Raw genomic sequence first — 23,368 nt, forward strand, 5'->3', positions numbered from 1 at the left:
TAATCTCTGAAGTTGTTTCTAGAAAAACGATTGAGGCATTTGGTAAGAAAGTGGATAGGTGGGGTTGGGGGGGGGGGGGGGGGGGAGAAGGTGGCTGTTTTGAGCCTGATGACCTTTTCCTGTTGCTAAAAATTCTGATACCTGAACCAGACAGCTAATCTGATAACCCAATAAAAAACATAATTCTAGTCAGAGACAAATCTAACATCATTCTGACTTGCACTGGGTACCTGTTACTATAATCTTAAGCAAGCCAGCCTGATGCTAAGACAGCAGGTTAATACTGCTGTTATTTTGCTAGTCAAGAAAAACAGTTCCGCTCCAGTGTTACTAGCATTTTGCGAGGAGCATCCATGGACTGTTATTTTATTTTTGGCTTATTGTGTTAGCTGATCTAGAATGCGATCATTACCCTCTGTGCCCCTGGGCTTGGAAAGGGTGAAATCAGTCAGGGATCCTGTTCCTGATTTACTGTCCACTGACCCCTGCTGATGAATGTTCAGAAATTGGGTGACAGTAAGACTGGGTTCAGCTGTATTGCCATCCACAGTAGGTAATCTTGCCAATACTTACTATCTTAGTTCATGTGGAGTGGCCGCTTGGACAAGAATCTACAGAGTTGCAGGTGCCCGTCGAACTGTATCCCAGCAAGAGCAAAGAACTGGGGAGAGGGGTGGAAACCGTTCTACAATTGTATGGTACAACAAGTGAGTCACTATTGTTTGCTTCTCATCCCAGCAACAGAACATTATTGGAAGAGGAGCTTGAGCAGGTCCTTAGCTTGCCTTTATCTCTAGGGAAAGCTAAGGTACCGGGAAACTGGGAAGAGGAAAAGGGCAGAAAAATAATTTTATAATAAATTGCAAAAATAAAAATGACCTTGCCATCATAGGCCAGTATGTCTTTTAGTGAGTGATCTGATTGTTTCATACTTAATAAATACTTAATAAATCGTTTAAAAGATTATTTCACTGAGAAAAATGCTGAAATATTCCTGTTGATTGGATTGTTTTCAGGATGGAAATTTGGCACCTCAAATGTCACGACCAAACCCTCCATCTTTTGGTCCAGGCTTTATGAGTAAGTAACAGTATCTTGCAGATGTTTTTTAATTGCTGTTGCTTATTTTGTCCAATTATTTTATCTGACTAAGGGAATGTCTCTCAAGTTTTGCCCTTTTGAGGCTTACAGCAAAACTTTTTTCATGATAAAATAAGTCAACAGAAAATATTATTTTGGTCTATAATACTGAAAATAGTTAAAAGGGGAGAAGTCGAGAGAAACCATTAAGCAGCCTGCTTTAGAAGAAGTAAAACTGCTGTAAACCTAGTTCTTTATGAAGGTTTATTTCATGTTTAGGCATCAGTGTAAGTCTGACTTAGTTGTAGCACTTTTGTCTCTGAGTCAGAAAGTTATGGGCTCAAATCCCACTCCAGGTCTCGAGCACACAGTGTGGGCTGACACTGCCGGAAGTGGTGTCTTCAGATGAGAATTTAAACCAAGGCTCCCATCTGCCTGTTCAGGTGACGTAAAAGATCCCATGGCACTATTCAAAGAAGAGCAGAGGAGTTCTCCTGGTGTCTTGGCCAACATTTGTCCCTGAGCGAACATCTCCACAACAGGTTAATGGGTCATTTAGCTCATTGCTATTTGAGGGACTTTGCTGTGCACAAATTGGTGTATTTGTGTACATAACAATGACTTCAAAAGAACTCATTGGGTGTGAAGCACTTTGAGACGTCTGGAGGATGTGAAAGACGCTATATCTTTGCAAGTTCGTTCTTTTTAAAGCCATTGGAACTGTGTCATGGGTTTCACTGTAAAATTCTGACCCTCTGTAGAACGCATGTCCCTTTTAACCTATGAGCATTACTAGTGAGTCCACTTGTTTGGCAGCCCTGCTTCTGATTTTGGCATGTGTCTGCCTGGATCAGCTGGTCGTACTCATCTCTAGGACAGAAGGTTTGTGTGTATGCGCCTCATACCACGAGTTTTGAGCTCATAATCTTAGGATCCAGTGGGGTTCTATTTGGGTTAATTCTGCATCAATTCAGTCTTTCATGACCCAGTTGCATTTGGATCGTTAGGGAATCAGCATGTTCTGTTTTTTGTAAGTTGTTTTGAAGTGTTGTAAGTGACTAGTTCTCAAACTCATTGTTCAGTTCTTGTGTGCTTTTTAAATCTCTTAGAATGCATGAGTTTAAGGTTCTTGCATAGAAAACTGCACGGTTTGTGTTAGTTTTGGCTTGCTGATAAGCAGATTTGATTTTGCATTCTGACATGGTAGCCTTTAGAACTCACCCACAATTTTTAACCTAATGCCAGGTTTATTTGGGTCAAGAACTTGCTATCCCATCATTTTATTCGCTGCCATATGAATGAGAACTGGAATAGCGTTTCTACTATGTAGATGCTCACAGAGCCCTGAGCCCTTATGTCTCTGGTACAGAGAAATTTAGTTAGTCTCAACAATTATTCATTACCTGTAGTGCAAAGAGCCTGAGACAAACCAATGATTAAACAGCAGCTAGCCAAATTGAGGAAATAGACTAGGATAGATTTTTTTTTTATTCATTCATCCAAGCTTAGCTCTTGTCTCTAGGTCAGAAGATTGTGGATGCATGCCTTATACCACGATGTGAAGGTAAAAACTAGGCTAACTCTCCTGTACAATACTGAGGAAATGCTGAACTGGCAGAATTACCATCCTTCAGTTGAGATGTTAAACTGAAGTTGTGTCTGCCTGTTTTTGTTAGACATTAAAGATCTCATGGCACTGCTCAAAGAGCAGGGATAAATTCTGGTGTATTGGCCAACACTGGAATGTACACTCATGGAGAAATATAAAACATGTAGACCAGTCTAGAAACACAAGTCACAGATTCTGTAGGAGCATTGATGCTAGGCATGGAGAAGTTTGTATCCCCGGCCATTGCACAAAATCTAGGCTGACACTCCAGCACAGTACTGAGAGAGTGCTGCACTGTCGGAGGTGCTGTGTTTCGGATGAGACGTTAAACCGAGGCTCCATCTGCTCTCTCGGGTGGACATGAAAGATCCCATGGCACTATTTAGAAGAAGAGCAGGGGAGTTCTCCCCGGTGTCCTGGCCAATATTTATCCCTCAACCAACACCTAAATACAGATTATCTGGTCATTATCACAGTGTTTGTGGAACCTCGCTGTGCGCAAATTGGCTGCCGCGATTCCTACTTTATAGCAGTGACTACACTTCAAAAGTACTTCATTGGCTGTAAAGCATTCTGGGACGTCCTGAGGTCATGAAAAGAGCTGTACAAGTGCAAGTCTTCCTGCTCAGCTAAAATATCAAAAATGGGTAGAAAATGATATTTTAAAAATACTGTTGTTCTTCAGATGATGCACAGAAGAAACAGTATGAGGAATGGCTTCAGGAAACCCAGCAGCTCCTCCAAATGCAGCAGAAATTTCTTGAGGAACAGATTGGGGCGCACCGAAAATCCAAGAAGGCACTCTCTGCTAAACAACGCACTGCCAAAAAGGCTGGACGAGAGTTTCCAGAGGAAGATGCAGAACAGCTTAAACATGTGACTGAGCAGCAGAGTATGGTGCAAAAACAGTTAGAACAGGTAATTTCCCATTTCCAGCCCCACTGCAGAAGGCATCGCAACTAATCGTGATCCTGTACTCAGCTCGTATCTGGTATGCAAGTACACCCCTAGCAGAGACATTGGATAGTGATCAGGAGTGGGAATCCCGGTCAACCTTCCCCTCCCTGACCCAGGGTTGCTGAGGTTATTGGTAGTTCCCGTACAATTGGCTCAGCTGAGATCAGCTAAAATAACATCGGCTGCGACATTCCTGGTCTGTATGATTCAGCTACTCGCTGCTTTAACCAGCTGAGCTATTGGGAAGCTCAGAATAGCCTTGTGCGTGAACAACTGCCAGGAGGTTGCCGTCATTCCTTACTTGTTCTGTTTTTCTCACTCTTGATCCTTCTCGGTCACTTTTCGGAAAGCACAATTCCAATTCAGGAGTCTCTCCTGATATTTCTGATCATGTTTGTGATGTTTTTAAATTTTCTGTTACTTGCTGCTTATTTAAGCTGTGTGATATTTATTTTTGTACATTTTCCGTGTTTTTTCTCTCAAACTTTTCTCTGCCATCCATTAAAATTCCTAATGAATCGTTTTTCATCGTAATTAGATAACTAGATTTAAATTTCCACATGCTTCACTTAATTTATGATGGATTTATTATACTTTTCAGATTCGAAAACAACAAAAAGAACATTCAGAACTAATGGAGGAATATCGTATCAAACAGCAACAACAATGTTCAATGCCATCGTCCACCATGATGCCTACTGGAACAGCCCAGCCTCCCTCAGTCCAAGGCGGGACACCATCTTCGGTAACGCAACAGAATTTTTCAATGCTGCCGCAGCAGCAGCCCCAACAACAAATTCAGCCGCCTGCTCCTGCACAGCCAAATGCTACCAGAATGGCTAATGCTCCTCAATGGCAGCCTTGCAATCCTAATGCAGCTGCCCCTCCCCACATTCCTATGGGTACCCCAAGGATGCAACAGCCTACCCCGTCTCAGTTGCCAATGACTAACACCTCATCTACCCAAGGGGCAACAGTCGCAGCAAATCAACAGTCCAGTGTACCACCACGAGTTGAATTTGATGACAACAACCCATTCAGTGAAAGTTTCCAGGAGAGGGAACGGAGGGAGCGTTTACGAGAGCAACAGGAGAGGCAGCGAATCCAGCTCATGAAGGAAGTGGAACGTCACCGTGCTATGCAGAAGCGAATGGAGATGGAGCAGCAGCAGCAAGGGATGGCAGATTTAAACACGCCGACCCTGTCACAAATGCCATATTTTAATTCTGACTTACCTTGTGATTTCATGCAGTCTCAAAGGCCCCAGCAGCAGGTGCAGCAGATGGGACTTGTTCCTCCCCAGCAACAGAATCTACTTCCACAATTCATGAATTCACCCCCTCCAACGCCTTTTATGCAGTCCAATGACCGTAGGCCAATGGGGACACCGGGGTTTGGGCCTGAGGGCCATGCTGTCCCAGGTGCGTGTCCACCTATCCATCCTATGAACCAGGTACCATCTGGACTTAGCTTTTCACAAAACCAACCACGGCCTCCCTTTGGACCATGTATGCCTGTTGGATCTCAAGGGAATAGTGATGGAGTTCAATTTGGCCCAGATAGTGGAATGCAACTACCAGGCAATTATCCAGGCCCAGGTCAATCACTCATTCAACTTTATTCTAACATTATACCAGAAGAAAAGGGAAAGAAGAGGAGAAACAGAAAGAAGAAGAAGGATGATGATAATGACTCTGTGAAGACACCATCTACTCCTCATTCTGACATCACTGCACCAACTACACCCAGTGTTTCTGACTCTGCTAACCCAACTGTTAATTTACCTGGTGACTTTGTGTATAATCAGGGTGAACATGAGAACGGAGAATTAAACCAATTGGTTAATAATTCAAGTGACCACCAGCCTCCATCTGAACTTGAGCGGCAGCTTTCTTCTAGTGTCAGTGCACCACACAGAATTATGGTGCAACAGGCCAGTCTGCCCTCTGAAACGGATCACATTCCATCAAGTGAAGCTGCTAGGCCTAACGCAGTGAAAATGGAGCAGACAGAAACCACACAGTGCCACGGGCATACTCAGCCCAAGGTGGAAACGCAGAATCCAGTAAAAGTGGAAGAAAAGGTCAACCTGCAGCACCATGCTGTTTCAACACAGGGTCCAGCTGCTGGAACAAACATGCAAGGATCAAAGCAAGAATCAGGAAATGAGCTTCTGAAACATCTGCTGAAGAATAAAAATCCTCCCTTGCTTCCTCACCAAAGATCTGAAGAAAAATCTGAGGATGAATCCTGCGTGGAAAGCAAATTAGTGAAGAAACAGAGTCCATTTGAGGGGCAGGTATGGCTGATCGTGTAGTGTTATTTTAGTCAATTCTATTACAAGAACAGTATTTTGGCTAATGTGGAGAGTTCCCTTTTAGTGCACTAAAATTGTAGAGCTCTAGATTTTAGAAATACAACTCAATCCTAATCTCTTTTTCATTATTACAAAGTATTTGGTAAACTAACGCACAGTTTTCAGATGGCTTTCTTAAACTGTCGTTGCTTTTTATTTGAGGATTTTAGTCATTACCTTCGAAAGCTACACGTAGATAAATGATCAAATACCTTTTGGAGACCAGCAGTGGGCCATTCGTAGACAACATTGGAGTACTGTGAACAGTTCTGGTCGTCTTAATCTAAAAAGGATACAGAGGCACTCGAGATGGTGCAAAAAAGATTTACTAGGATGAGAGGTCATACCTATCAGGAAAGATTGAGCAGGCTGGGGCTCTTTTCTCTAGAAAAGAGAAGACTGAGGGTCTTTAAGATTATGAAAGCGTTTGATAGGGTAGACCGGAGAAGATGTTTCCATTTGCGGGGGAGACCAGAACTAGGGGCCATAAATATAAGATTGTCACTAATAAATCCAATAGGGAATTCAGGAGAAACTTCTTTACCCAGAGAGTGGTTAGAATGTGGAACTTGCTTCCACAAGTAGTTGTTGAGGCAACTAGCATAAATGCATTTAAGGGGAAGCTAGATAAACACATGCAGGAGAAAGGAATAGAAGGATTTGCTTATTGGGTTAGATGAAGTAGGGAGGGAGGAGGCTCGTGTGGAGCATAAACACCAGCATGGCCGTGTTGGGCTGAATGGCCTGTTTCTATGCTGTACATTCTTTGTAAGTACCCAAGACACAAATGAAGATATGTCTTGGGCAGCAGTGAATCTAGCATCAGGTTCATGAGCAGAAATGTTATCATAGGTCACTGCTGATGATGACATATTTTGTTTTTAGCACAAGTTTAAGTTTTCAAGCTAACTGTGATCTCACGTAGGAACAGGAGTAGGACATTCAGCCCCTCTAGCCTGTTGCACCATTCATTTAGATCATGGCTGATCTGTATCTCTAACTCCAATAGCTCCAAATAGCCTTTTAAATTATTTTTTATACCTGTCCGCTAGTTTTTATTGTTGGTTATGTGAAAAATATCTCAAACGCCTATATCTCACACTAAAATTTTATTTCTTTCACAGGCTTTGAGCTAATTTGGACCATTTAATTGCAGAAACAGATAACTTGTGGCTCTACACTTAGAGTAATAGATCACTATGCATAGCCAAAAAAAATGGCAGAATTTAAAGCAAGGAAAGGCCATTTAGATTTAACTGCTTTATATGTAGAGGATGGTAAATGTGGGTAGCCATTGGAGGCAGGTAGAGTAAAAGAATTTGAGAGAGAATTTAATAGATAGCTGTACAAGTGGATGATTGACAGTCTTAGTCTTTTGCAACAGTCTTTTCTGATCCTATACTTTTCTGTGTTCCCATCTGCTCCTGATTGGAGACATCAGCCGGTGACTTGTGTAAAAGTGCTCACTAATAAACTGAAAAAAGACCTGTTGCACTGACATCAGTAGCAGGAAGTGGATGCACTTCATGAGGGTTCCCTTTCCTGATAATGGCACCCATGTGCATTCACTATTATATGGAGTAAATGGACCAGTGTTCCACAGAGATTCCCTTAAGTTGAATTCCCTCCAATTCTTGACTCTTGCACATTCCCAATTTTAATCGCTCCACCATTGGCGGCCATTCCTTCAGCTGCCTAGGCCCTAACCTCTGAAATTCCCTCCCTATTCCTCTACGCCGCGCTCCCCTCCTTTTAAGACGCTCCGTAAAACCTACCTCTTTGACCAAGCTTTTGGTCACCTATCCTAATATCTCCTTATGTGGCTCGGTGTCACATTTTGTTTGATAATCGCTCCTGTGAAGCGCTTTGGGGTGTTTCACTATGTTAAAGGTGCTCCATAAATGCAAGTTGTTGTTGTAATTGATTGCTCTTACAGACTCAGCAGGGGGAGAGAGAGAAAAGTTTTTAAAGTACGGATAGCTCAGTGACTCTGTACACTTAGACAGCCTCCTATTGGATGTAGGTAGTCTCAACCCAGTTCCTATTGGACATGGGCACACAGCAAAAATACTCTGAATTGGTACCAAATTGGCAGTCTCACTCAAAAAAGCCACAAAGGCGAGGAAACCAGAAAATTTCGGTTTAGTACATTGGGGGAATGCTGTTCTGCAAAATTAGTAGAGTAGTGCGGAACAGGTTTGGGCACATTACACCCAATGTGGGAGTGCTTGTACTTGCACTGGGTGCCCATAATTGACGAGCACAAAAATATCCCGCCCCAACTGTAGAAGTTAAATAGGCAGCCAAATGATGCAGGTTGTTCTTTCAATGTGCTTTAATGTACCGCTATGTGTCGTATTAGGACATAGACTTGTGTCCGCAGTCCTCATAAAGTGCATTCATATGCACTGTGCTGTGGGAGAAAAGTTGCAATGTTCCTGTTTTTTTGCAGTCAAGTGGTGGATGGAAACCTAAAATGAAATTTTTTTAAAAAAGAGTTGGGATAATTGTTTGGCAAACCGTGGGGAAAAAATGCTTTTTAAAAAAAAAAACTCAAAACTATCATTGTTGTATAATCTAGCCAGAAGCCTAGTGAATGATCCTTAATAAAAGCAGAATTCATATTAAGTCAGAATAATATGGAATATAATATTGTCTCAGTCTTAATTATTATCGTTCAGCCTCATACATCATCGGGCTCATTCATAAATGAGAGAGAATTGTATTTGAGACTCTGAATTTTCCATGACTTAAGTTTCAAGTTAAAGGGATTGAGTAAGGACACAAAAATCTTGTGTATTATTGTTGTAGGCTATGGAGATGTCTCTAAAAATCAGAGTTGCTGATGAATTTTTAGATTTAAAAGAATAGATTTGCATTTGTATGGAAGAGAAACAACAATGGTGAAAAGCATTAGAAGCTGGTTTGGTTTGATGTTGGGTTAGGGTTATAATCAACTGACTTTATAGTTCCTTGACTTACTGGGTAGCTTTAGGCAATATAAGGTGGGCCAAAGAAGACAAAATTGTTAGTACTGTCCAGATTTAAGAAACAATGGGCTCGGCCGCATTGAACCTTTTAAACATCATTCTGTGTAGGATTCGATTGTTCAAATCGTATTAAGCAGCATATGTTTCATTTATTCTCTGTCACCCCAAAGTAAAATTTATTAAAGTACAGCTGTTTGGTGAAGGTCAGTGGTAAACTAGCTAGTAATGGAACTTCAGTGTGTTTGACATGAATAAATAGTTTCACACTTTTTAAAAAAAAAAATAATAAAATGAGTTTCTGATGTGTGTGTTTGGTTTTTGATAGCCAACTGTGGAGAATAGAATACAGAGTCCGCCAGGCGGATTTAGCTTTGATGGAAAGGTGTTTCAGCTGCAGAAAAAGGATTCAGAGGAAGAAAAGAAACGGCCAAAAAACAAACGAGCACAGAAAACGGCTGAGAAGACTGTATCACGCTATAAGAAACGAAAAAAAGATGAGGACAGGCAAGCAATTTACCCCAATACTGACGTTCTAATGAACCAGCTGAAGCAGGTAAGCTGTTCCATGTGACTTTCCTTTAAAAGGCTTTTCTTACTATCTGTTGTGGACCTCAGTCTTCCCAAATAAAATTACTTGTGATGAGAAGGGAAAGAGGCACTGACAAATTGATCACAAAGTGACATTACAGATCAGAGACTGGCCTCTTTTTGTTGGTGAGTGAACTATACCATTATCACACACTGAGAGGTGGCTGGAGAAACCTGGGCCCATGATCAAGGAGTGGTGTGTGGTGCAAGGGCAGCCTAAAGGGGAAAAGAACAAAAATGGGAGCCAGCAATACTAACTCTTTGAGCTGAGTATTTCAGTGACTGACACATTAATTGACTCTGTGTGTTAGTCACTGTTTAATGGTAACATTCCGGAGCATGACATCTGATCTATGTGTTTTCAGGATAGAACAATGCTGAAGAGTGCAATTAGATTGTATAGTTCCACTGATTCAAAATAGTGACTCTAAAATCTAAAACTGCCTTTTAATGAGTATGTAAGTTTGGTGTCATTGTAAGTAACCCTTTCATTTTGCAGAATAAATATTTTGTATCTCTTGGCTCACCAGAGAAGGAGCAACTGCCCCAATTGCCTGGTGTTAAAGAATAGTTGTGTTCTCAGTTGGTGAATTGCATGAGTGACTGAACTACTCAAATAACCTTGTGCAGCAATGTTTTTCCACTGGCTGTTCATTTTTCTATATAATATGTTAAAAAGTTTATATCTGTGCACATTTCCAGTAGACTTTTTTCATTATAAATTCCTGTTCTGGCATTTATAATTGAAACAGCCTATGTAAACTTGTCATGCTCTAATTACACCCTCCTGCCAAATGAGGTGTTGCAGCACCACCAGTGGCAGAAGGCTGTAATTACAGCATAATACATTTCAATAGGCAGTTCCATTATAAATATGGGCACAGAAATTTATAATGAAAAATGTTGACAGGAAATGAGCACAGACATGATTTTAATATAATGAATGTAGATAATATCAAATATTGTATAAAATAAGACTAGAATACATGACTTTAAAATGCAGACTAACTTATTTGTACACACTGGTCCAATTATCCCCTGCCCTTTAGCTCTGCTTTACCTAAAGACTGCACTTCGCCTTGGCTCCCCACACAACACAATGGGAAATTGGCTAGTACCTTAAAAAATCCTGTGTATGCTTGTACTTCTTGTCAACTTCCTATTGTCAATGATTTTGGGTCATTCTTCTGTGTCAATATTTAACATAGGAATTGTTAGCCAAAAAAAGACCACGGTCCGTCTCGTTCACCTTCTACCATCCTGGTAGTCATATGATACGACAATGAAATTGTGACTAATCATGGCGATCAATCTGTATCATATGTCATGTCCTAAATTACTCATATAGTGTATCCCAATATATTATTTCACATTGAAACTACTTATGTAAGCATTTAGAATGGAAATGTATGTAAACAGTTGCCTGTAACGATGTAGTTGGGGGCTCTGGCCATCAGGTGGTGCAATGGAGCAAAATTTTGAAGTTTCTCTCCCAACACTGCCATTTTGTACACAAAAAAAAACCTTTTAGTCATTAACTGACCATGGGCAGTGTCACAGGCATTTTACTAGTAGCACTTCAATTGCTTTCAGTCCATTGGGTGTACATTTATTTGATATTTTTATTGCTATCTGGTGGAGACCTAAACAGGAAACATTGAAGTGAATTAATGCAAAGATTGATGCAACCACAAAAAAAATGATGTCTGCACTCAGAGGACAGCTCCAATCTTGTTCTTTAAATATTCGAAGTCACCCTTTGCCCAACCAAATTTTAAGTGTCATTTAAAATGCTTCAAGTTTTATATTCGTACAGAAAAGCTGTTAAATAGGGTAGTGCTTTTATTGTGGTGGACTGGTAAATAATTTGTGATTTTTTTTTTTGTTCTTAAATAATCCAAAAAAAAACCTACAATGATTTGGAAAAGACCAGTGCAGTAAAAGTGGCATTGCAAAAATATTTTAATTGCTCTAGCGTAGAGACATGACTAGAAAGTAATCGTGTTCGGTTTACAGTTCATTTTCTTCTCCACTAGCAACTGACTCTTCTCCCACTGCTGGAACCAACAATTAGTGTGAATTTTGCATACTTCCCTCCCTATGGTAGTGGACAGCTGAATGGTGATAATCTACTAACGGGATCTTTTGGCAGCGCAGCTCTCGATGGTGTTCCAGATTACTACTCTCAGTTAATTTACAAGGTATGTTGTGTATTGATGAAAATGAAACCCCATGTTGTCATTATGTCAAGGAGAATCATTGTTTAAGGTCTGAAATCAACTTACACGCAAATCTGTTCATAGCCAACAATGGAGCTGATCTTGTATAAAAGGCACAAGTTCTTGTAACTCCCACTATCAGATGGATTTAACTTTACCGGTTAGTGTGCACATTCTTGGAGTTTGCAGTTTACTTCAAGCAATAACCATGCACAAAATGTTTTAAACATGATTAAACGTCGTAACCCTGAATCAGTTCATTTATATGTTTACGGCTCTTATTAGTGACCAGATAAAGATTAAATCTTTTTAATTTAAGCAGTTTTTCAATTAAATGGGATTTTTAAAAAAATATTTTTTTTTGAAGACTGCAGTTACGTTTCTGCAACAAATTAAAAGCGGGCCAGAATTTTCTTGAATCATGATATGAAAATCTGATCAACTTCATGAAGACATTTTCTATTACCATCTTCAAAAATGTATGTTTTTGAAAATCTGTACTTGGGGCATTGCAGTTCTTAATGTTTTCATTGACAATATCAAATGCCTTCAGGTAAAGTAGAATCTATTAATGTTGGGCGAGAAAACACTTTCTGATATGAACACGTTAAGTCCCCCACCCCTGCCTTTCACATGGAAATGGTCTCTTGATACTAGAGACTGACGACCTACAACCATGTGACTCGCCATCTTTCGAATAGAGTTGGAAAGGGGAAAACTCAGGAGGTGGGGGAGAACAAGGTACAGTCCCCACTGCTTAAAGCGGGCATGTTGGTGTTAATGCGATTAGCCGGCTATAAATGTTTAACGGTAAAACCATAATAGGTTGGTCGAACGTATCACCAAGCCCACCGCTTATGAAGCCTCCTAACTACTGTGTACATTTAAGTCACTCTTTGAGGACTTCGCCACTTGGACTTGATCACATCTCTGTTTGGAGCATTTGTAAGTCAGTGAGTTGCAGCTGCTACGGAACAGTAAAGAATGACAATAAAGAAAGCGTTTGGTGGCTTTGTGCGCAGACTGCTGTAGATATCAAGTGCAGTCTTATGAAACGCCTCACAACCAATTTCACAAGCAGACCCTTTCCCCAACCTGACCTTCCTGCCTCCCAAGATTTCAGAAGAGATGAGTAAATCAGTAAATGCAGGCGATTAACGAGCTGTGAAGAACTGTCCGAAATAGCCGGCCTCCTAATTGACTCCTATCATAATGGCAAATGATTAGCGCCGTTTGCCCCATATAGGTGGCTGCACGTGTAAGTGGTGGGGACTGTATTTGTTAATATTAACAAATCCATAAAACAGCCAGGTAAATAGAATTATATATGTGACCTCAGGTCCCAAAATATAATTGGAGTTAGAAGTTCAAGGAAATCTTGAGCTGGAGGTGGGGTTGTTCCATTTAATTTTCTTGTAGATGAGCAGGAACACACAATGCTCCATACGTAAGCAGTAGCAATTTTAGAGACTTCACAAACTTTCAACCGCTCTACATGCACAAATTTCTGCATGTGTACAGTTGTGCTTTTTTAGCACTGTGTTTTATGTGTCTCAGTCCAAAATCATAATGCCAAATAGAACCTCCAATCTGCATTAGTGAGACATGTGTTTGGTCTATGAGGAAGTTTAAATTGTTTTACAGGGCTCTTAAATTAGGAAATTAAGTCAGTGTGTAGTTTTCAAAAAAATCAAGAAACTTGATTGCAGTAAACACAGAAAGTGGATTCTGCATAACATATAAAGAAGTAAGTAAATACATTTTTTTATACAGAAAAGAGAAAGATTAAATATCCAAAAGGCTCCTGAGCCATGTGGGATACATTCTAGAATCCCCAAAAAATTCAAGAGCGAAATTAATGATGCTTTGATATTTTTAAGAGAATCATAAATCTCAGAACTGGAGAATGGCAAATGTGGTCAGTAACACAGTAACAGTTTCTGGCAGGAGAGGACCTTTGGTCCATCCAGCCCACCTTTCCACAGAATTCCCTTGGTTCACTTCTAATTACCCTGAATCCATTGTTGACTAGACCTTGCCCAGTTCCTTCTTGAAACCCATTAGGGTTTCTTGTTCCACCACCTGTGCTGATAATGTGTTCCACATACTTATCACCCTTTTAGTAAGAAGATCCTCCTGCATTTCCTATTTTCTTTTGTTATCCTTAATTTGTAAAGTTCAGTATTTGAAAAGGGAGTAAAGCATGAACTTAGTAATTGTAGGCCAGCAGGCCTCACATCCATTGTGGAAACATTCTTTAGGGCATTCTAAAGGAAGCTGTAAGTTAACGTTGAAAGAGTGCAGATTTCCTAGAGAACATTCAGCATGGATTTGCTAGTGATGGAATTGTTGAAGAGGCTATTAAGCTAGTGAATGAGGGTAATCCAGTAGAAGTAGTTTGCTTGGATTTCCAAAAGGCATGTTCCACGTGTGAGGCTAGTGGGCGAGTTCAAGGCTCATGGAATAGATAGCAAATTCTATAAGGTTAAAAATTGGCTGGTTTTCAGTACACACAGCTTCAAACTTAATTGCCTCCCCCCCCAACCTTTTCTTCTGCAACATTGTTCACTCTAGGATTCAAATATTTATGATGGACTATCTGACCACCTGGTTGCTAATTGTAAACAATTTTACAACACCAAGTTATAGTCCAGCAATTTTATTTTAAATTCACAAGCTTTCGGAGGCTTCCCCCTTCCTCAGGTGAACCACCTGAGGAAGGGGGAAGCCTCCGAAAGCTTGTGAATTTAAAATAAAATTGCTGGACTATAACTTGGTGTTGTAAAATTGTTTACAATTGTCAACCCCAGTCCATCACCGGCATCTCCACATCATGGTTGCTAATGGCAGCTTTACTTCTCAGTCCTGATTCTGGGGAGCAGTGCTCCACTGACCCTCAAGCGTTGCTCTCCTCCATTTCCATTTTCAACATCACACATCAGGCAGTAGCGCAGCAGCAGTTCATGAGACTCAGGCCTGCTGCCACCAGATCAAGATAAGTTGGTGCTTTTATGTTTCCTGCAGCAGTGGAAGGCTTGTGTGACATTGATTTCACTCTTGTATATAAACAAGAGATTCCAGTAACCATCACATCATTGTCTATATTACTACAAAGCAATTGGACGTAAAAGTAGCAGGTGGCTCTCGGCTTCAGCTGTGGTGCCTGAAGCCAAGGTATGCGAATTCACTGAGCTACAGTGTTTATTGTTTTTGCATTTATATGAAAGACACTGGCGTCTCTGGTTAGCTTGTTTTCGTAAATGCAGGATCTTGTAAAGCAGCTTCATTGTACAAATGAGAAAGCATCAATTTAATTCATTTTTCTGCAGAACAACCTTAGCAACCCTCCCACCCCACCGGCTTCCTTGCCTCCTACACCACCCCCTGTGGCTCGTCAGAAGATGGTGAACGGTTTTGCTACTACTGAGGAGCTTTCCGGAAAACCGGGAGTAATTGGACATCATGATGGTAGGGAGTTTTATTTGTTTCCAAATTAATTCATTTTGGATATCAGAATTGTTTTGGTGTATCACAGTTGAAATGAAAAAATAAATCCAAGAGGTTGATTATGTCTTTTTTTTTATGGTTCAGCACTGCTGTCATGTGTGCAACTGAAGATTAGAGTTTACAGAAGAGAAAAGTAAATTTTCCGTAGCATTTCTATTTGTTATAGGTGGATTTACTTTCGTGGTGAGAGGTAGTTTAAAGTTTTCATTCTTGGTATTTTGTAGGATAAAGTTATTATGAAATCTGCATATTTAGATTTTTTTTTTATTTATGTAATTGTGATACTGACTGGATTGAGGTGAGCAGTAAATCTGAATTAGGCTTTCAGATGTTCAGGAAAAATAAAATAACATTTGGCTTAAATCAGGCATTTTAATATTGTGCACATATGGATTGGCAAAACGTCTACTACGTATGATCACCGTTGGCTGCAACTTCACGTGCTGGCCATTTTGTGGTAAAGGCAGTGGAGTGATTGTTATTTCAAAGGTTTCAATTTTTTTTCTGGAGGCAGTAAATTTTCCAACTATTTACTTCCAATCCTTGACATTCTAATCTGTGGGGTTTGTTTTCGAGCCCCTAGTAGGTTAAGATAGATTGTTGCACTTATGCACTTGTCTCATAATTAGAACTTGGAGGCAGCACAGTTTGGTAAAATCGCAGTGCTCTGCACCACAAAGTCTAGCAATCCCCAACAGAGGGCAATGAAAGAAAAAGTTAGGCGGAGGGGATAGTCCTGTCCTGAGAAATATGAAATAAATGTAAAACTGTATTTACATGACTGAATCTTGAGAACTTTGATTTGAAATTCCATGAGTGGATGCACATCCCTGCTCTGGATATCTGAACATCTAGTAAAACAAGAATATTAGTTGTGTGTCCAGTGCATCTTGAGCTCCCTGAACCTGCATCATCCACTTTATTTTTATTAAGCATGAACCATTATATGATTTTTTTTGAAGGAATCCTGTAGTTACTTTAGTTATTGGCTTATAGAAGATTGTGTAGTTTTCTATCCCCTCCCCCTCTGCCCATGTTTTCTTCAGTGGTCGGCACCAGTCTTAACTGTTTGCAGTATACAGTTCTCTTACACCTTTAAATTAAGTCCTTAGTTACTCAACAAATAAGTACTTACTATTTTCAGTCACCAAGGGTCTTGGACCAAAACAGTACCAGCTGCCTTTTAGACCTGAAGATGATTTGTTGGCAAGAGCTATGGCCCATGGACCGAAAACAGTGGATGTTCCTGCCTCCCTCCCAACTCCACCTCACAACAACCATGAGGAACTGAGGTCTGACATTTCATTGTAAAAAAAATTAATTATGCTACTAGCGTAAATTTTTTTATAATCATGTTTAAGACTGTAGCGGAATAGTTACTCCGTGGTTTGTTCTGTCTTGTTTCTGAATTACTTATTTTTCTCCAATCGCTATCATCTCAGCCATGTGCTTTTTTGCTACATATTCAAATTACTTTCTGGATAATCATGTGTTTGGTATTTCTGGATGAGCTGGGAAAGTCGCAGATAAACTAAAGGCCTGCTGTGCATTTAAAATTGCTCAGATGCAGTTGTTGAATTGTCAAGATTCTTTTTTATAAATACATTTTCCCTACAGAGGCCAGGACCATTGTGGTGGTGACGACCGGGACTCCCCAGACAGCTTTGTGGCATCATCGTCTCCTGAAAGTGTAGTAGGCATGGAGATCAGCAGATATCCTGATCTGTCCCTAGTGAAAGAAGAGCCGCCAGACCCAGCTCCATCCCCGGTCATTCCCATTCTTCCAAGTTCCATTGGCAAAGGTAAGGGGAACAACACTCAATGACGCCATTGATGTATAAAGCTCTTTGGCCACGCTTAAAGGCTGTTCTCTTTCCTCCTCCTCCTCCCCCAGCATCCAAATGATGAGTATGAGTTGAATGAAACCCCAATTACTATTAAAATCAATGCTGTTCAAAAAAGGGGAGAGGGATAAACCCAGCAATTACAGGCCAGTCAGCATACGTGGTGGGGAAACTTTAAGATACAATAATCTGGAACAAAATTAATTGATGCTTGGAAAAGTATGGGCTAAAGTCAGCACAGATTTGTTAAAGGAAAATCGTGTTTGAATAACTTGATTGCGTTCATTGATGAAGTAATGGAGAGGATTGATGAGGGTAGTGCGGTTGATGTAGTGTATATGGATTTTTTTTTATTTGTTCATGGGATGTGGGCGTCGCTGGCAAGGCCAGCATTTATTACCCATCCCGAATTGCCCTTGAGAAGGTGGTGGTGAGCCGCCTTCTTGAACCGCTGCAGTCAGTGTGGTGAAGGTTCTCCCACAGTGCTGTTAGGGAGTTCCAGGATTTTGACCCAGCGACGATGAAGGAACAGCAATATATTTCCAAGTCGGGATGATGTGTGACTTGGAGGGGAACGTGCAGGTGGTGGTGTTCCCATGTGCCTGCTGCTCTTGTCCTGCTCGGTGGTAGAGGTCGTAGGTTTCGGGGGGTGCTGTCGAAGAAGCCTTGGCGAGTTGCTGCAGTACATCCTGTGGATGGTACACACTGCAGCCACAGTGCGCTGGTGGTGAAGGGAGTGAATGTTTAGGGTGGTGGATGGGGTGCCATTCAAGTGGGCTGCTTTGTCCTGGATGGTGTTGAGCTTCTTGAGTGTTGTTGGAGCTGCACTCGTCCAGGCAAGTGGAGAGTATTCCATCACACTCCTGACTTGTGCCTTGTAGATGATGGAAAGGCTTTGGGGAGTCAGGAGATGAGTCACTCGCCGCAGCATACCCAGCCTCTGACCTCTTGTAGCCACAGTATTTATATCGCTGGTCCAGTTAAGTTTCTGGTCAATGGTGACTTTCAAAAGGCATTTGATAAAGTACCACATAGTAGACTTGTCAGCAAAATTAAAACCCATGAGATTAAAGGGGCAGTGGCAGAGTGGATACAAAATTGGTTGATGGGACAGAAATCAGAGAGGAGTGGTGAATGGTTGTTTTACAGACTTGGGGCGGGGGGTGGGGGGGATGTACAGAGTGGTGTTCCCCAGGGGTCGGTGTTAGGATCACTGCTATTTTTTATATATGTCAATAAGAACATAAGAAATAGGAGCAGGAGTAGGCCAATCGGCCCCTCGAGCCTGCTCCGCCATTCAATAAGATCATGGCTGATCTGATCCTAACCTCAAATCTAAATTCATGTCCAATTTCCTGCCCGCTCCCCGTAACCCCTAATTCCCTTTACTTCTAGGAAACTGTCTATTTCTGTTTTAAATTTATTTAATGATGTAGCTTCCACAGCTTCCTGGGGCAGCAAATTCCACAGACCTACTACCCTCTGAGTGAAGAAGTTTCTCCTCATCTCAGTTTTGAAAGAGCAGCCCCTTATTCTAAGATTATGCCCCCTAGTTCTCGTTTCACCCATCCTTGGGAACATCCTTACCGCATCCACCCAATCAAGCCCCTTCACAATCTTACATGTTTCAATAAGATCGCCTCTCATTCTTCTGAACTCCAATGAGTAGAGTCCCCATCTACTCAATCTCTCCTCATTTGTCCACCCCCTCATCCCCGGGATTAACCGAGTGAACCTTCTTTGTACTGCCTCGAGAGCAAGTATGTCTTTTCTTAAGTATGGACACCAAAACTGTATGCAGTATTCCAGGTGCGGCCTCACCAATACCTTATATAACTGCAGCAATACCTCCCTGTTTTTATATTCTATCCCCCTAGCAATAAAAACCAACATTCCGTTGGCCTTCTTGATCACCTGCTGCACCTGCATACTAACTTTTTGATTTTCTTGCACTAGGACCCCCAGATCCCTTTGTACTGCAGTACTTTCCAGTTTCTCGCCATTAAGATAATAACGTGCTCTCTGATTTTTCCTGCCAAAGTGCATAACCTCACATTTTCCAATATTGTATTGCATCTGCCAAATCTCCGCCCACTCACCCAGCCTGTCTATATCCCCTTGTAGGTTTTTTATGTCCTCCTCACTCTCCACTTTCCCTCCCATCTTTGTATCATCTGCAAACTTTGATATGTTACACTCGGTCCCCTCCTCCAAATCGTTAATATAGATTGTAAAGAGTTGGGGACCCAGCACCGACCTCTGCGGAACACCACTGGCTACTGGTTGCCAGTCCGAGAATGAACCATTTATCCCAACTCTCTGCTTCCTGTTAGATAACCAATCCTCCACCCATGCCAGAATATTACCCCCAATCCAGTGATTCTTTATCTTGAGCAATAATCTTTTATGTGGCACCTTGTCGAATGCCTTCTGGAAGTCTAAATACACTACGTCCACTGGTTCCCCTTTATCCACCCTGTACGTTATGTCCTCCAAGAACTCAAGCAAATTTGTCAGACATGACTTCCCCTTCATAAAGCCATGCTGACTTTGTCCTATTAAATTATGTTTATCCAAATGTTCCGCTACTGTCTCCTTAATAATAGACTCCAAAATTTTACCCACCACAGATGTTCGGCTAACTGGTCTATAATTTCCAGCCTTCTGCCTACTACCCTTTTTAAATTATGACCTGTACTTCGGTATACAGGGTATAATTTCAAAATTTGCAGATGACACGAAACTCGGGAATGTAGTGAACAATGTGGAGGATAGTTACAGACTTCAGGAGGACACAGACCGACTGGTGAAATGGGCAGGTACATAGCAGATGAAATTTAACACAGAGAAGTGTGAAGTGATACATTTTGGTAGGAAGAATGGGGAGAGGTAATATAAACTAAATGGTACAATTTTAAAGGGGGTACAGGAACAGAGAGACCTGGGGGTATATGTGCACAAATCTTTGAAGGTGGCAGGACAAGTTGAGAAGGCTGTTAAAAAAGCAAATAGGATCCTTGGCTTTAATAGAGGCAAGGAAGTTATGCTAAACCTTTATAAAACATTTGGCCTCAGTTGGAGTATTGTGTTCCATTCTGGCCACCCCACTTTAGGGAGGATGTCAAGGCCTTAGAGAGGGTGGAGAAGAGATTTATTAGAACGGTACCAGAGATGAGGGACTTCTGTTATGTGGAGAAATTGGAGAAGCTGGGGTTGTTCTCCTTGGAGCAGAGAAGGTTAAGAAGAGATTTGATAGAGGTTTTCAAAATCATGAACAGTTTTGATAAAGTAAATAAGGAGAAACTATTTTCAGTGGCAGAAGGGTCAGTAACCAAGGGACACAGATTAATGGTGATTGGCAAAAGAACCAGAGGCTACATGAGAAAACTTTTTTTATACAAAGAGTTGTTATGATCTGGAATGCACTGCCTGAAAGGGTGGTGGAAGTTGTTTTAATAATAACTTTCAAAAGGGAATTGGATAATTACTTGAAGAGAAAAAATTTACAGGGCAATGCGGAAAGAGCAGGGGAGTGGGACTAACTGGATAGATCGCTCATAGAGCCGGCACAGGCATGATGAGCTAAATGGTCTCTTTCTGTGCTGTAACATATGTTGATACTATGAATGCACCAAAATATTCTTTATCATGAATCTAGTATTAAAACCATAGAATTGGGTTTCAGAAAATTAGTTGGGTCTTCCATCCGGTATGTGATCTTGCATGTCACTTAAATGATGTTGATAATGTATGTGGTAGTCCATCTATTGCTGTCGATTGGTTGGGATAATATACGTTTGGTGAGAAAATAAATCCTTTGTCGGCCTGTCAACAGGCTGATCTGATGGACACCATTGATACTGAGGGCATGTGCTGTTGGGCAATCACCCATCTCTGCATTTCTGCATCCCGTCTGCTCATTCGAAAAGGTTCGATAATTAGTTTGTGTATTAAAAACTGCTGCAGTTTAATGGTCAAGAATTTGGTAGTATTTCCTATCTTTCGTGTTAAAAAGGAGTGTCTTAAGTGTTGGTTTTGGCAAACTGATTCATCCATGGGATATGAGTTGAACAGTGATCAGGCCATGAGTTGTGACTGGATTTACTCCTTTCCCCAAGAGAGGTTTTCAGTAAATAATACCTTGCAAAGATACATAAACCGAAAAAGTTTACAGGGCTATGAGGAAAGGGCAGGTGAGTGGGATTAATTGGGTAGCTCTTTCAAAGCGCCTGCACAGGCATGATGGGCCAAATGGCCGCCTTCTCTGCTGTACCTACTGTGATACTATGATATGTATAAAACTAAGTAAGCTTACCACATTTTCTCAGCAAAGGAATATCCCTGTTTCCAATTAGTTTCTAGATCTCGGAAGCCTATATTGTTGGATATAATTTATCTGGAGTTACCTCTCATTGTCCAGTGTCTCAGTACCTGTATAATATCACAACAGCAATTACATCGGGCATGTGGTAGTCTGAAAATATCAACAAGCCAGATGTGAGTCTGATTAGAGGAAGAGAGAGATAGTGAATCATAGTTCTAGTCATCTGGAATAGATTAAGTATTGTGATTATAAAATAGTAAATGGAAAGCCGAATGAGGATAAAACATCTAATTGGTTTCAGGTGAAGAAAAGCCGCACAAGAAAATGAGATTGTGCAGGAAACACATCTACATTATTAAACAAAAATTGTCCCAAGTGTTACTGAGCATGTCTCTCTTCAGACAACTGGTTTGAATCACATGACAATGTTGGTCACCTGGTTAGAATGCACTAACCAGATGGAAGAACCAGAACAAAGAAAGTGGCCGCTTTTGCAACCAGTGCTGGGCTTACTGTGAACTCCACCTCTCTGATCCCAAAATAAGCCTTTCCATTCTTCCCTCTTATTCTCGACCATTACGTAGAAACATAGAAAATAGGAGCAAGAGTAGGCCATTCGGCCCTTCGGGCCTGCTCCGCCGTTCAAAATGATCATGGCTGATCATCTAACTCAGTACCCTGTTCCCACTTTTTCCCTATGTCCCTTGAACCCTTGATCCCTTTAGCATTAAGAAATATATCTATCTCCTTCTTGAATACATCTAATGACTGGGCCTCCACTGCCTTCTGTGGTAGAGAATTCCACAGGTTCACCACCATCTAAGTGAAGAAATTTCTCCTCATCTCGGTTATAAATGGCATACCCCGTATCCTTGGACTGTGACCCTTCGTTCTGGACTTCCCGGCCATCGGGAACATCCTCCGTGCATCTAGTCTGTCTGTCCTGTTAGAATTTTATATGTTTCGATGAGATCACCTCTCATTCTTCTCAACTCTAGTGAATATAGGCCTAGTCGACCCAATCTCTCCTCATACGTCAGTCCTGCCATCCCAGGAATCAGTCTGGTAAACCTTTGTTGCGTTCCCTCCATGGCAAGGAGACCAAACCTGCGCACAATACTCCAGATGTGGTCTCACCAAGGCACCGTACAACTGCATTAAGACATCCCTGCTCCTGTACTCAAATCCTCTTGCAATGAAGGCCAACATACCATTCGCTTTCCTAACTGCTTGCTGCACCTGAGTGCTTGCTTTCAGCGACTGGTGTACAAGGACATCCAGGTCTCGTTGCACCTCCCCTTTTCCCAATCTATCACCATTCAGATAATCTGCCTTTCTGTTTTTACAACCAAAGTGGATAACCTCACATTTATCCACGTGATACTGCATCTGCCGTGTTCTTGCCCACTCACCCAACTTGTCTAAATCACATTGGAGCCTCTTTGCATTCTCCTCACAGCTCACATTCCACCCCAGCTTTGTGTCGTCTGCAAACTTGGAAATGTTATCTTTAGTTCCCTCATCCAAATCATTGATCTATATTGTGAATAGCTGGGGCCCAAGCACTGATCTCTGCGGTACCCCACTAGTCACTGCCTGGCACCCCGAAAAAGACCCATTTCTTCCTACTCTGTTTCCTGTCTGTCAACCAATTCTCAATCCATGCCAGTATATTCCCCCCAATCCCATGTGCTTTAATTTTGCACACTAACCTCTTGTGTGGGACCTTATCAAAAGCCTTCTGAAAATCCAAGTACACCACATCCACTGGTTCTCCCCTATCTATTTCTCCTAGTTGCATCCTCAAAAAAAACTCCAGTAGATTTGTTAAGCAAGATTTCCCTTTCTTAAACCTGTGCTGACTTTGTCCAATCCCATTAATGCCTTCCAAGTG

At 41.3% G+C, this 23,368-nt stretch overlaps 1 protein-coding gene across 10 annotated transcripts in view; it reads left to right on the plus strand.

Annotated features, from left to right (window-relative positions):
• Window positions 1–23,368, plus strand: part of kmt2ca (lysine (K)-specific methyltransferase 2Ca) — a 424,137-nt gene that overhangs the window by 360,868 nt on the left and 39,901 nt on the right. For all 10 annotated transcript variants that reach the window (XM_068008355.1, XM_068008384.1, XM_068008402.1 and 7 more), the window contains 8 exons: window positions 1,017–1,080; window positions 3,375–3,607; window positions 4,248–5,945; window positions 9,318–9,545; window positions 11,617–11,781; window positions 15,129–15,267; window positions 16,451–16,598; window positions 16,924–17,108. In XM_068008355.1, coding sequence (XP_067864456.1) covers window positions 1,017–1,080; window positions 3,375–3,607; window positions 4,248–5,945; window positions 9,318–9,545; window positions 11,617–11,781; window positions 15,129–15,267; window positions 16,451–16,598; window positions 16,924–17,108 — 2,860 coding nt within the window. The remainder of the gene's footprint in view (window positions 1–1,016; window positions 1,081–3,374; window positions 3,608–4,247; window positions 5,946–9,317; window positions 9,546–11,616; window positions 11,782–15,128; window positions 15,268–16,450; window positions 16,599–16,923; window positions 17,109–23,368) is intronic.

Source organism: Heptranchias perlo, chromosome 2, assembly GCF_035084215.1.
Source record: "Heptranchias perlo isolate sHepPer1 chromosome 2, sHepPer1.hap1, whole genome shotgun sequence".
NCBI lineage: Eukaryota > Metazoa > Chordata > Chondrichthyes > Hexanchiformes > Hexanchidae > Heptranchias > Heptranchias perlo.